Source organism: Ylistrum balloti, unplaced genomic scaffold (assembly GCF_031769215.1).
Source record: "Ylistrum balloti isolate Yb309-2 unplaced genomic scaffold, AGI_CSIRO_Ybal_v1 Utg369660, whole genome shotgun sequence".
NCBI classification, from domain to species: domain Eukaryota; kingdom Metazoa; phylum Mollusca; class Bivalvia; order Pectinida; family Pectinidae; genus Ylistrum; species Ylistrum balloti.
The window spans coordinates 688,447-701,920 of NW_026781911.1; the positions used below are offsets into that span (position 1 = coordinate 688,447).

Below are 13,474 nucleotides of genomic sequence, written 5' to 3' on the forward strand. Positions count from 1 at the left end.
TCATCACAACCCAACAATGATATACCAGGTTTATACCAAAGGCTGAGTCAGGTATCCTGTTGTGTATTAGTTCTTTATTTCACCTGAAAATTAGCTGTTTCATTACACATTTTAAAGCTGTCATGTGACATTGATTTTGACTCACCAATGTAAATAGCCGCTTACCGACTGAGGAAAGGCAAGTGGTTGGAGTAGTGTACTGCAAATGTTTTTTATTCTTTTTTTTTTATGATTCAAATTGTCATTGCCTTACAAATATCATAAAACCGATGGTTGATTTCTTTGATATTGTTTTCAAATAGTCCCTTTCTTACCATTTGTTACAACTCTCATTTTCTACACAAAAACCAAGCATTTCTTTCTTATATCTCTTAGACACTGCCACTGAGATCATCAGGACCAGCCTTTAGGTACCACTAATGATCAATGAGATCATCAGGACCAGCCTTTAGGTACCACTAATGATCACTGAGATCATCAGGACCAGCCTTTAGGTACCACTAATGATCACTGAGATCATCAGGACCAGCCTTTAGGTACCACTAATGATCACTGAGATCATCAGGACCAGCCTTTAGGTACCACTAATGATCACTGAGATCATCAGTACCAGTCTTTAGGTACCACTAATGATCACTAGGATCATCAGGGCCAGCCTTTAGGTACCACTAATGACCACAAAGATCATCAGGGCCAGTCTTAGGGACTGCCAATGATCACTTTAATATAAACTTTAATGATTTTACAACCATAATGAAATGGAAGTGTTTGAGGGAACAATGTCGAAGGAAAAAAATTTTAAGTATTAGGTGAAAACCCATTTGGTCAGGCAAGTGATTCCACACCTTTTGTCCTTTTAACATTTGATCAGGGAAAATTGGACCCTGGTCACCTAGGTGAAAGCCAAGTGTGTCACCACTGTGCCACCTAACCACTAAAGCTTATCACAACAAGTCTATAACAGAGACTGCCAATGTCAGAAGCTCTGTGATCACTCCACTGTTACAAAATAGAAAAGATCTCAAGAGATTCTTACTTACAATTTTTATTAAATAACTTCAATATTTTATCATTCATTATATGCAGAAAGCCCTGTCATCAATTCCCTATTCATGTACCATCTTTTTGCATCAAAAACCATCATTTCAGTTTGATAAATAATGTATGATCTTATGTTGGGTATATGTACCTATGATTTTCTGAAAGCCTGGATACAATATCATCTATGAATTGTTGAACTTTGTTTTCCGTGACAAGATGCCATAAAATATAATGCTATGGGTCTATTGATACGAGGGATAATGCGCCTGCCAATACTTCGGACATGCCATCGTTGCTGATTACCTTCTACGCCTTATAACAGCTCTGTATCGACTAACATAGCATGGTTAAGGATCATTCATCAGGTAATGTCTTGTCTTTTTGCTTAATGAACAATTAAAAAAAAGACAGCAACTGTTCTTACCGGGAAGCCAGACATTAATCTTAATGATGTCGGTGATAATTAAAGGGTGACCGCTCTCTGATACCCAAACACCTGTCCAAGTCTAACAACAATGGCTGCAGCTCAGGTGACCAGCTCGATCAACTCTGGACCAACTGTATACTCCAGGTTTACAGAGCACAGGATATGTGCTAATTTGTGTGCTAAAAATCATCACTTCTGTTTGTAATAACTAACGTCCAACTTTCTGTTGCTTGTATGTATTTTTTATTTTAAATGTTACCTGTGTGTAAAATTCACGTTTTCCATTGTATATTTTAAGTAGTCATACAAGAAATTGTTTTTCGATTGTAGGCCATTTTAGAGCATATTATGACTATCTAAAAGCACCAGCACATAGGTATCTACTGTGATGCATGTCCTTGTACACTGTACAAAACTCCAACCAAAAAGAGAGATAATTTCAAAAATTTGCTGTTTGAGAGCTGAGTTGCTTCATGAGCAAATGAAAGAAAAGTGTTTGTTATGTAATTCTTCATGATAAAAACACACCATAAGGTAACTAATTTTTCTCCAGCAATGAGCTTTTCTATTGCAAGCTATTTGTTCAAACATGTATAAAGATGCACCTGATGAGAACTTAAATGTGTTCCTATGCCTGTAATCTACCATTTTCTGTATCACTAAACAGGAAAATAATTGGTGTTTAACTTTCAGGGTCTGTACCAGATCAGAAAAGTTCAATGCACATTTTAGCAGAGTCATGCCAGAACTAACACTGAACCATAACAGCAATGAACATTTCCTCCTATAAGACAGCAGTATTTGCTATCATTTATTTTTAATCATTTCCTGTCTGGTAAACTTGACCTATAAAATCACATCCTGTCGATCTACTATGTCATCAATAAAAAATTTCTATTTCAAATACTGCTATCAAATTGAAATGAAAACTTTGTATTCACATAAGAATTACCCTAACAATGTCTGTTGTACAATAGAGGAGATCAGGCTATAAAAGTCACCTGCTATCTTGATTGATCACAAGTCAGTCAATCCACCTGGTTACAGAGGAATACAAGTCAATTTCAACAGTTCTACAGCAGTATTCATGTAAAACTTTATTTAATTTGCTTAGATTTAATTGAGTTCTGCTAGCAATCTTTCTTTTTCACCAATTCCCTGTAGGCCATTTCCTCTTCCTCTCAAATATATTATTTATGAAAAAAAATTAATGAGAAATATATTTCAATGAAGTCTTTTTCAATACATTGTGTTCAGAAAATCTATTTTTACTCCACCCTCTGGTGTAAAAAGCCAGTGTAAGGTGTGGAAGGCTTAACGAGTCACGCTAAATTTGAACACTTCCACACAAAAGAGTTTCAAAATTCCTGACAAAGACCCTGTGGTACTCAATACTAGGTCAAGGTTTCCATGCTTGTAACGTGAAACCTGTCACCATCCTTCAGTCCACCGATTTGTCCACCCTTCATCGATTATATATCATTATTTCACATGATGATCAGGTGCATAGTCCAGTTAGTTGTTAGACATAATTTCAAAGTCAAGTCTTAATTTGTTGCCTCTGTAGGAACCATCCTATTTCCAAACTATTTTATTCTGATCACAAAATGTTGGAAAATAATTGACTTTCATTACTGATTGCTTGATGATCTTGCTTTTATCAAACAAAGTCACTATTAACTACAAAAGTAATATTTTAAAACTTTAATTAGTGAATAACTTATTCTTGTCCAAATACCCATTATTGAATGTACACCTTGATGTTGATTTTTATGGTGTGTAACATGTGACATATAAGCTCACCTGTGTAACATGTTTTAATTGTTACTTACATGGACTTTTTCTGACATGCCTCGGATGTGTTGTATGAACTCTGTTCCAGCTTTGGCTCGTTCTGACAATGCTTGTAATGTTTGTGATAATTCCGTCTGCAAATAAAGATATCAGAGATAGTAAAAACAATAAAACCAAAGGTTCATACAAATGCACCTCAGCTACTTCAGTTTGTAAAATACTGAAAAGAATTAAGACATTCTGCAATATATACCTGAAGGGGATTAAGATGAACCAACTTTACATCTAGGTAACTCTGAACTCCACGTTTAAGTTTGCGTGTGACATGAAATGTTTGTGCTTGGTATTATACAACTAATTTCAATACACACTTTTTTATTATTATAGGTAGTAGTCATGAAGTTTTTACTTGCATCATGAAAAGGTATAAATAGTTTCAGAAAACAAAAAATATGAGTACAAACAATAGTAAAAAAGCTCACCTCACATTGTTTATCACTAAACCTCGAACTTGCAACTCTCAAACCAAATATCAGTTCCCTAACACACATATAAAGGAAATTACTAATAGCTTTCAACACTGGTACCAAAAACTTAACTTTGAGGGAAAAAAAGTGTAGTTCAAAATTTTTTATCTTTATTTTTTTTTTAAACTTTTTTCCTTAAAAATCATTTATAAAGACTCCCTGTAAAAATAAATTACATCCACAGAAACCCTCAAACCAAATATCAGTACCTTAGTGCACTTATAAAGGATTTTACTAATGCCTTTCAACACTTGCACTGAAATCTTAACATTTAGAAATCAATGCTGACACTTGTGTGACAATATAAAGCTCCCCTTCTCTTCGAAAGGCGAACAAAAAGGGTGCCCATTAAATCTCCGACAAATTCAAATTCAACTCAGTCTTCTTCAGAATTTATTCCATAAAAAATTGAATGCATCCTTTTCTGTAACCTTTATCACAGTAAAATTGTTCAAACACCATTTTATATAATACATGGCTAGGTTGTCTTGGCATTCTTTGTAAACTTTCTTTTTAAGATAAATATTCATATTACTTCCTTTTAAGTGATATTTAAGCCAACTTCTACTTCCTCTGTTTATTACAACATCTGTAGCCACAATTTTGGCTCATCACCATGCAATATGACCAATATAGACCATTTTTATGAAGGAACTGTTTTGTGAGATGATTGAATATTTGATAAATTAGGATACAGAGCAGAGTAATAGTTTTCTTAATGGAATCTAGTTATATGTGGAACATGATCAACATTTACTATAAACACCTATGTTTCCGAGTCTGACAGACTTGAACTTCCCAGCCAATAGATAATCCTTCAGACCATACAGAAAGATCTTCGAAGGCATATATCTTAAGCTAATACATCTCAATACACATCTATCCACACATTTTTTTTCTTTCGTGCATATGGATCAATGACCATGACAAATGTCAATAACTACTAAGTACCTTGTATTCCTTTAACACACATTATGACAGAAACGAGTTCGGATCAGAGATCGTCTCACATAAAATAAATAACTTCTTGTTCCTAATCAAGTTTTACATCACGAATTGTTCCGATTACAGACATAGATACAAGATGGCTGCCACAGCAACACATTAGGGGCAGACGGAGCCACAAAGGCTATAAAAAGGACATGAATCATTTTCAGCTACATGCAATGGCAGAGGTGGGTAATATCCTTCACTAGGGGAATTGCTATCATTCTATGAGTTCAATAACTTTGAATAATGGTATATCATTTTGAATGAGATAGTGTCTCCATGCTGATACACTGATATAATGTAACACTCATACTAAAATAGTTCAGAGGTCATATCTGATCAGGGTCAAGGGGTTAGATCATCAGAATTACACATTTCATATAGACTTCATCAAATGCAACATGAACACCAACAAAATATTTACCGACAGGTACTCTGTTTCAACACCAGTGTAACTGGACATTGTACCTACAGGTGTCCAACTCCACAATAATACAAGATTTTCAATAAAAGTTTAGATTGTGATACATTTAGGATGAATGGTTATTGATGACTGGTATCAGAAAGGTAAAAGCTTCATTGCAGGAAGTTTTAATTTATAAATATATACATATAAATTACATAAGGATGTCTTTCTGTGAAAAGAACATAACAATCAATTAATGTCAAAAATATAATGATAAACTGCCTTTCATTCTGAAAAAAAACCCTATGTCACATTTACAGATGTGTCCAACATATGCATATGACAGCCTATTAGGATCAGTGTCAGTTTTGTGTGGCACCTGAAGCTCCTTCTATACACAGGCCATGGTCAGACCAGGAAGTGACATGCAGATCTCTATACCTAGATCCTCCTCCAAAGACTGATTGTCTCTAGAATCTTTAACAATATACAAAAAAATTACATGAAACTGAAAATTTTGAATCTTTCCCCAGTTTCAAGCAAAGAGAGAATGATGAATGTAGTAGGATAGTTTATTACAGAAACATACAAGACCAGTCTTGCCCTGCTACAATGCAAATAGGTAACCCAGTGACCAGTACTATGTGGTCAAGTAGTGATAGGTATTTGGAATGTTGTGGGGGAATTCAACCAATCAGAACTCTGATTAAAACAAAGTGGAATGTAGATGAGAGATGGGTATAATAGATGCCAAGTAAAAGTCAAGCCTGGCGCCAGCCTAGTGTCTGAGGAGTTAACAAATCTATCTCATGGACAGATCAATCACCAGGTTATCACTAAGCTGGTCAGTTACAGCACTAGGGGTTGTACTACACATCACCAATATACTTAGAATCACACTGAACCCTTGGGATGGCACCACATCTGAGGAATAGGGGTGTAAACTGGGGCCACAATGTTACCACCAAGCTCTGGGGTTACTTAAGGAATTTACTGGGATCCAAATGGAACGCTTGGGATGGCACCACATCTGAGGAATGGGGGGTTTAAGCTGGGGCCACAATGTTACCACCAAGCTCTAGGGTCACTAAAGGAATTTACTGGGATCCAAATGGAACCCTTGGGATGGCACCACATCTGAGGAATGGGGGGTTTAAGCTGGGGCCACAATGTTACCACCAAGCTCTTGGGTCACTAAAGCAGTTTACTGGGAACCACATAAGGAGGGTTAGCTGGGGTCAGATTCTTAGCTTAAAGTCCAAAGGTCACTTTGTAAGTATACTGAGAATCACAGGAAATCAATTTGTCTGTTTGGTTACTTTAATCTATGTTTATGAGTAAATATATCATCCGTTGCTCTATGTAAACCAAAATTTGTGAATAGAGAAATTGAAATGTATTACACAATGCTAATCCTGTTCAGCTTAAGGTTTGGGTATACATGAACCAGTATTCCTTTCCCATGAAAACCCAAGCTGGTTATGAGGGGCCTTGGGTTTGCAGTTTTATTTTACTGAAGGCCTTTAAGGTCAATGTGCAGCACACAAGTAGTGGCAGCATATATATTCCATATGATATAGTGTACCACCTCCTATGATACAAGGGTCATTTCTTAACGGTATACATGTTTCCCAGGGGATAAGGTCATTTTCTGTGTGATTAATTTGGCATGTAGAGCCATTTAATATTGACAAGAATAATAGAACATGTGGGCGATAACACATTTAAAGTGAGAGGCCAGTCCAGACATATTGCTATTATAAACAAGACATCTAGAGTTGAAAATAAACAGCTGGGTAGTTTTTTTGGAGTCTACATATATATATATATACCATGGTGTTGAGAGGAGGCAGCTGGGCTTTAATGGAAGTGGATTGCTATTTGTTTCATAGATTTTTATAAGTGATCAATAAAACACAATTGCTCAATGATACACAAATCAGATAAAAAAAAACTACTGGAATTATTTTTTTTAAAAGTTCTGTTTAACAAGCTCTCGAACAAAACTGAGCTGTGTACCTGAAATCTGTGACCACTGTTATAAGTGAAGGATCAGGCCAATGAGCAATATATGTGTGAATGTGTATGCTTCTGTATTTATAATGGGATATATGTGATTGATTAGGGAAGGAGTGACACAGAAGGACACAAGCAGGTTGTAGAATAGGATAAAGTTTTAAAGTTGGAAACTGAATACAAAACAGTAGAAATTAGCCCTTGGAAGCATTACCTGCTCAAATTCAAATCACTTTTGTATTTTGTTTACTTAAAACCATTGGTTAATGAAGATATACGAGTAAAGTCAGTGACAGAACACATACAATTGTAAACACACAGCCTAAAAGTAAAACAGGGTTACAAAAAAAATAACCTTGAAGCTTTTGGTGCATAAATGTTTCAGAAGTCCCGCTGAAGACAAATCTATTTGTACATCTCGCATGCCACAAAGACATTGTCACATTTATTGTGATGCATGGTATATATAAAACTTGCACCACATACAGGGATATCACTAGAGTATGCATTGTTACCTTAGCTTTGATACAGGTTGATTAACTGGTTGCCACAGAAAAGACCTTGTTGAAGTTGATCAGGATTTCTTAATACATGCATTTATATGATACCCCAAAATAAGGGATCTCAAACACAACATGAACAACCAAACCTACACACTTTCAATGTGTATCAGGCAAACCTTTATTTTCAGGTCAAATCTAACCAGTAAATATTGATGCACACTAGGAAAATATTTTTTTTAACATACAATCATCAAGTTGGTTAACAATTGTTAACACACAACCCTATACAACCACAACATAAGAACAATTTCACTAATCATTATGCAATCCTATCGGACAGTGTATACCTGGCTATGTAACAGCCAATCCTATTACACTGGCCAAGGTTTGGCATGAAAAGATAGGTTTAAATATTGATCTGTTATATGAAATACAAGTGTGCTTACATTGGTATTACATATGTTCATATTATCTCAGGACTTGTTATGATTATTTATGATGGCAATCATTTACGTAGTGTCAATATTTACAACACCATGACCGCAAGCTTTTATAAGGATATATACATGTGCGATTACTAGAACCTCTTCAACCATAAGGCAATGATTCATGTTCCTATAAATATCAGTTTGAGATATTTTAATGTGTGACATGTATATAAAACTATTTTCTGTCTGTACCTACATCACTAGTGACCTTGTACACACAAGTACAGGCATGTTTGATATACTTAAAACTTGTAGGTGGCATGATTAAACAGAAATTAATTATAGAATTAATAAAACCCACACAAAAATGCCAATCATTCTTGGAAGCAGTCAGGAATGTTTGATAATTAGAATCCCTCAAAACAATTTATTATTTTACAATACACAACTCCCACTGAACGATTACAGATATACAAAAGTACAGCTAGTATATCTCTGGGTTATCTTGTTTCTGTTCCCTGATAACCCATTAAATCATCAGTAAATTGCCTGCTTATGGTAAAAACCATATTAATCCTGATTATTACCTACATTAAATTCTTAAACATTGTGGTTAGGTCCAGGTGTCCAATATAAAACATATTACTGACACAAAAATCTGGAGCAGATTTCATTTCATGATGTCATTAACATAACTAAATCAAAAGCCCCATGTCAAACATTACAAACATGTTAAACAACACAAAGACAGAATTTGCATGCTTGAGTAGAGCACATTATAAAAAGGTTCACATACGTTTTTGTCATGATGAACTAATCAAGCGTTTATTGGGTAATCACAATAGGGGTGTGTGACTAAGGTTTCCATTATGGCCCCCTGAAAAGGTTTTGTCTGGTGTGATCTTGGGTTTTAAAGAAGGCGTCAGTGCCTGCCAAACGTTTGGTGACAGTGTGGAGGGGGCCTCAAACAAGAGATTGTATTTAATGAGTACCCCTCACCTGGCCCAAGTAGCCATTTCATTTCAGTAATAATTACCATAACTTTAGTATGCAAATACAGTACCTACACCCATCTTTGTATCCCAACAACAAAAGATTCAAAAGAAAAACAATCCCGCCCTCCCTACGATCCATGAGCCATCACGGCAGGAACGCAGAGTGATCTCCCTTCCTCTTACCTTTATGGCTGCCGACGAGTGCGGAGGTGTCTGAGCTAAGTGCTTTTCTTACTCCTTCTCTTCGTACTGCCATTGTCGTTTGAGTATATTGTTACTCTATTAGTAGTCTATAAACCCATCTCCCAACCTATATTGTGAAATTAAGTATTGTCATTTGTTTATTTTGACCGTATTTCCGGCCGTTTTTTCCTCCACGTATTCGAGTGCGTGACTACTTGTCTCGTTGCTCGGATTTGCGTGAAGTTGGAATTTGTTTTCTTGCTGCTTTGTCGGCCGTGTTGTACGGCCGTTTTATTTATGCAGTGCAATCTTGCTGCGTACGGTAGGCTTTGTGCTCTCGTTCGTAGTTTTTTGATTGTTCGAGAACTTCGTTTCCGGCCGTGTTTTTACTCCGCGTGTTCGAGTGAGTGACTACTTGTCTCGTCACTCGGATTTTCGTGAAGTTGAAATTGTTTTCTTGCTGCTTTGTCGGCCGTTTTGTACGACCGTTTTCTTTTTTTGCAGTACAATCTTGCTGCGTACGGTAGGTTTTATGATCTCGTTCGTAGTTTTTTGATTGTTAGAAAACTTTTTATCCTTGTTTTCATTGTTACAATTTTTTATTGTTTCGATGCTGGATAAAGGTGCCGGGTTTACGTCGGGGGTCAGCGCATGGATGTTCCTATTTCTATAGATAATGGGAACCCCATGATACCTGTCCCATTTGCCGACATTACAGCCAGACCTCACTATGTGAACTTTGTTTGCACATGGAGTCTGCTGCTTAGGCTTCCATGCCTTTCCAGCTAACTTTCCGCCGGAAGAGGGATTCGTCCTCTTCTTCCGGTAAGGGAAGTAAGCTTTTTAAGACCTCCCTCCTGAAGTTCTGAACCAGAGCGTTCCTGCTGGGGGTGCTCTCGTTCCACCGAGCTCCGCCCTTCAGCAGGGGGTGGCTCCCCCTGTCCAGGTGCGTCCTGGAGTAGGGGGGGGGCAGCCCGACCCTGACTCGGCGCAGTCAAGGGTCGAATTGGCCGGTAGCTCTCGATAGGCGGCGGTGTTACCGTCGGAAAGGGACTTCCGGTCGAGGTCTCTGATTCCTTCAGGGACCTCGGCACGCCAGGTGGCGTCGTTGGTGGGGGCCGCTTTGACTCCGGAACTGTGCCTTCGGGTATAGGTTCAGGGGCCACAGACTTTTTGTCAGGATTGTCTGTGGCTACGGGGATTAGTGACACTTGAGTTCACTAATCCTGGTGTCAGCGCGGGGTCTGTTTTCCCACCCTCACAGGCTTCTGGCTCTGGGACTTCCGTCCCAATCCAGATTTCCCAGTGCAGGGTTTCCCAGGGGGTTTTCCTCCAAGGGTTTGGGGCTTCAGGCCAGGAGTCCGGTTTCCGGTCTCCCTTTCCCCCGGGCTCAGGGAGTAGGGGTGCCTGCGGGCACTTATTCCTGGGTCGCCCAGGCCAACCTGCGGATGGTTTTGGGTACCAACAGTTACTCAGCAGTTACGGGCTTAGCCTGTACATGTCTGGGTTTCCACCTGGTGGGAGTGGCGGTTCATCCTGGTCCTTTGGACAGGATGTCCAGCCCCAGACTCAGGCAGGCCATCTTGGCCAGTTCTGGGGTCACTCCCGGCCCGCTGGACCGTTCCCATTCCCTCAGGGGTTTGGGTTTTTACCCCATGGGTCTTCACTCGTGGAACCCATAGGGGTTGGTCTCTCCTCTAGGAGATGTTATAGCAGTGCGGAATCCCCCCAATGTTCTGCTACTTCGGGGGCCTTGTTGGCCGGTCCTATAAAGGTTTGCCAGACCTTAAGGACTTCCGCCTCCAGCGCGGACCCGTCGGTCTCCTGTTCCCAGGGGTCGGCTTCGGGTCTCCGACCCAAGCCTACAGCTACAGCTGTTGGTCGCGCTGCGTCCAAATGCCATAAAGAGGAGTTCCCCTCTGCGGAGATGGCTCCTCTGGCGGCCCCTGTTCCTCCCAAGGTGACTTCGGTCTCTATTGAGGAGGAGATGGACATCGAGGGTGCGGGCTCGGCAGAGGAAGACGATGTCATTCATCTTTCTCCTGGGCCAAGAGGGTTCACAAGGGGAAGATGGCCCTGAGACTGCTGAAGCTGAGGCTCAGCATGTGCTTTCTGGGATGCGGGTCCTCCGGGCCAACATCTCCCGGATTCTCAGGGCGGAGGTTTGCCCACCGCCTCAGCATCGTCGGCGCCTGAATCCACCATCCTTCTGGGTTCCCTGGTGGCTCCTCGGGCTTCCGTTCGCTCAGATCGGTCTCTGCCAGAAGGCAATATCATGTCTTCGGTTCTGGCCACGGCCCGGGCTCCGGTTTTAGAGAAGGACTCCTTCTCTACCCGTGCTCTCGGGTTTGTCGGTCTGCAGCTCAGTGTTGGTGAATTGTCGGAGGCTTCAGCTTCCGACTATGCCACACATGATGGGCAGCTGGCCTCTCAACCAGCACAGCTGGAGTTGAGACAGCTGGCTGCCTGGCCCGGCAAATCAGTGGACCAGGTGGTGCTCGATCCCAAAGAGCACCACAGGATGGAGAGAATGTTGCACCTCTCCATCCAAGTTCTGTCATACATAGACTTCCTGACAGTTTGTCTATACAGGGTATCCGATTTGCCTGAGTGTCGGTTATCCGAGACAGAACAGCCGACATACAGGACACGGCAGCCTTGCAGGTTCTCTGCTCGTCAATGCCGTGTTGGCTAGGCAGTTTTCAGTTCTGAAATTCCGCCCAGTCCAGTAACCCTACCGTTTCCGCTTGTTGAATGCCCCCTTCTAGGGCTCTACCCTGTTCAGGGGAGCTCTTCCTTGGGTTCAGAAGGATATGAAGGAGGACTCGGTCGCCTCAGCACTTCTGGTGAAGAGGTTTCAGGCTGAGAAGGCCAGTGCCTCGCAGGGGTCAGTGCCTCCTAAGAAGAAGGCGAAGTCTTCGGCTGCTCAGTTTTCTGCACAGCCCAAGTCCCAACCTCACTTCAACGGCAACAAGGGGAAGGGTAGGAAGGGTAAGAAACCACCTGGGGGCAAGAAAAAGGGTTCCGGACTATTTCTGCTTCTTGGCCGCGAAGGCGAAGGGTATGGCCGGGTGGACGGTGGTTCTCCTGTCCCGGGCTCATGTCCTTCTTCCGCAGGCTCAGGTTCCGGGTGGGCAGACGATTCTCTGGTCTGGCAGGGGCTCGATCTGCCCCATCCGGAACTCCCTGTGGGCGGACGTCTCTCTGCTTTCCTTTCCTAGTGGCAGGATATTACAGAGGACGCTTGGGCTTTTGTCGGTGGTCAGGGAGGGTCTAGGTATTCCCCTTCTTCAGGATTCGTCCCTCACCTCCTGGCCGTTTTTGTTTCTTTCCTCCTCCCGGGGATTCAGAAAGGGCACGGGTGCTCCAGGAGGAAGTAGGGACCATGCTGCCAAGGCAGAGATGCCCTTGGGGCTCACGACAGCTCCTTTGGTGTTCACCAAGTTGCTGCTGGTGTTTCCTTCACTCCTGCAGAATAGACGTCCACATCTATTTCGACGACTCCCTCATGCCTCTTTTGGTGTGGGAATCGTTAGTGAAGGACACTCGTCTGGTCCTGAAACTCTTGCTCAGAGTCGGCTTCATTCCTTCCAGAGAGAAGTCAGAGGTTCCTTCATATTAGGACTTCTTCTTCCTGGGGAACCATTTTGACATGGTTCGGGGCTTAGCCCTTCCACCTCTGGAGAAGTTTGAGAAGGTCAGGGCTCTGGCTCTGACTTTCATCACTTGGTCACTTGTCCAGGTACATTGGTTCCTCAGTTTTCTGGGGTATCTCAACTCCTTGGCATATGTGGTCCCCCTAGGGAGGATTCACATCGGACCTCTCCAGATGTTCCTCCTGTCTGACTGGGTTCCGTCATCCAGGAGGCCTGGATCCCGCTTACCCAGTCGGTCAGGGAGTTCTCTTGCTGGTGGACCATTCAGAAGAACGTTTTCCACGGGGTACCTCTGACCAAGCCTATCCCCTCTATGATCCTGTTCATGGACGCGTTCATGACAGGAATGTGAGCTTACCTCGATGGGGGAGTGGTCTGGCGAATAACTCTCAGAGCACATCAGTGTACTCGAGATGAGACTGTTCATTTGGCTCTGCAGTCCTTTAGGGGTTCCTGCAGTCCAAAGTGTGGCTACCGACAACAGTTGTCGCATCCTGGAGAGACAGGG

The 13,474-nt window shown here is 41.3% G+C and overlaps 1 protein-coding gene across 1 annotated transcript in view; it reads right to left on the reverse strand.

Annotated features, from left to right (window-relative positions):
* Positions 1-5,662, reverse strand: part of LOC132558758 (E3 ubiquitin-protein ligase TRIM9-like) — a gene marked incomplete at its 5' end in the record, with an annotated part of 54,900 nt that extends 49,238 nt beyond the window's left edge. Inside the window, 2 exons of the mRNA XM_060223359.1 lie at positions 3,301-3,396; positions 5,583-5,662. Coding sequence (XP_060079342.1) covers positions 3,301-3,396; positions 5,583-5,662 — 176 coding nt within the window. The remainder of the gene's footprint in view (positions 1-3,300; positions 3,397-5,582) is intronic.
* Between the last annotated feature and the right edge of the window lie 7,812 nt (positions 5,663-13,474).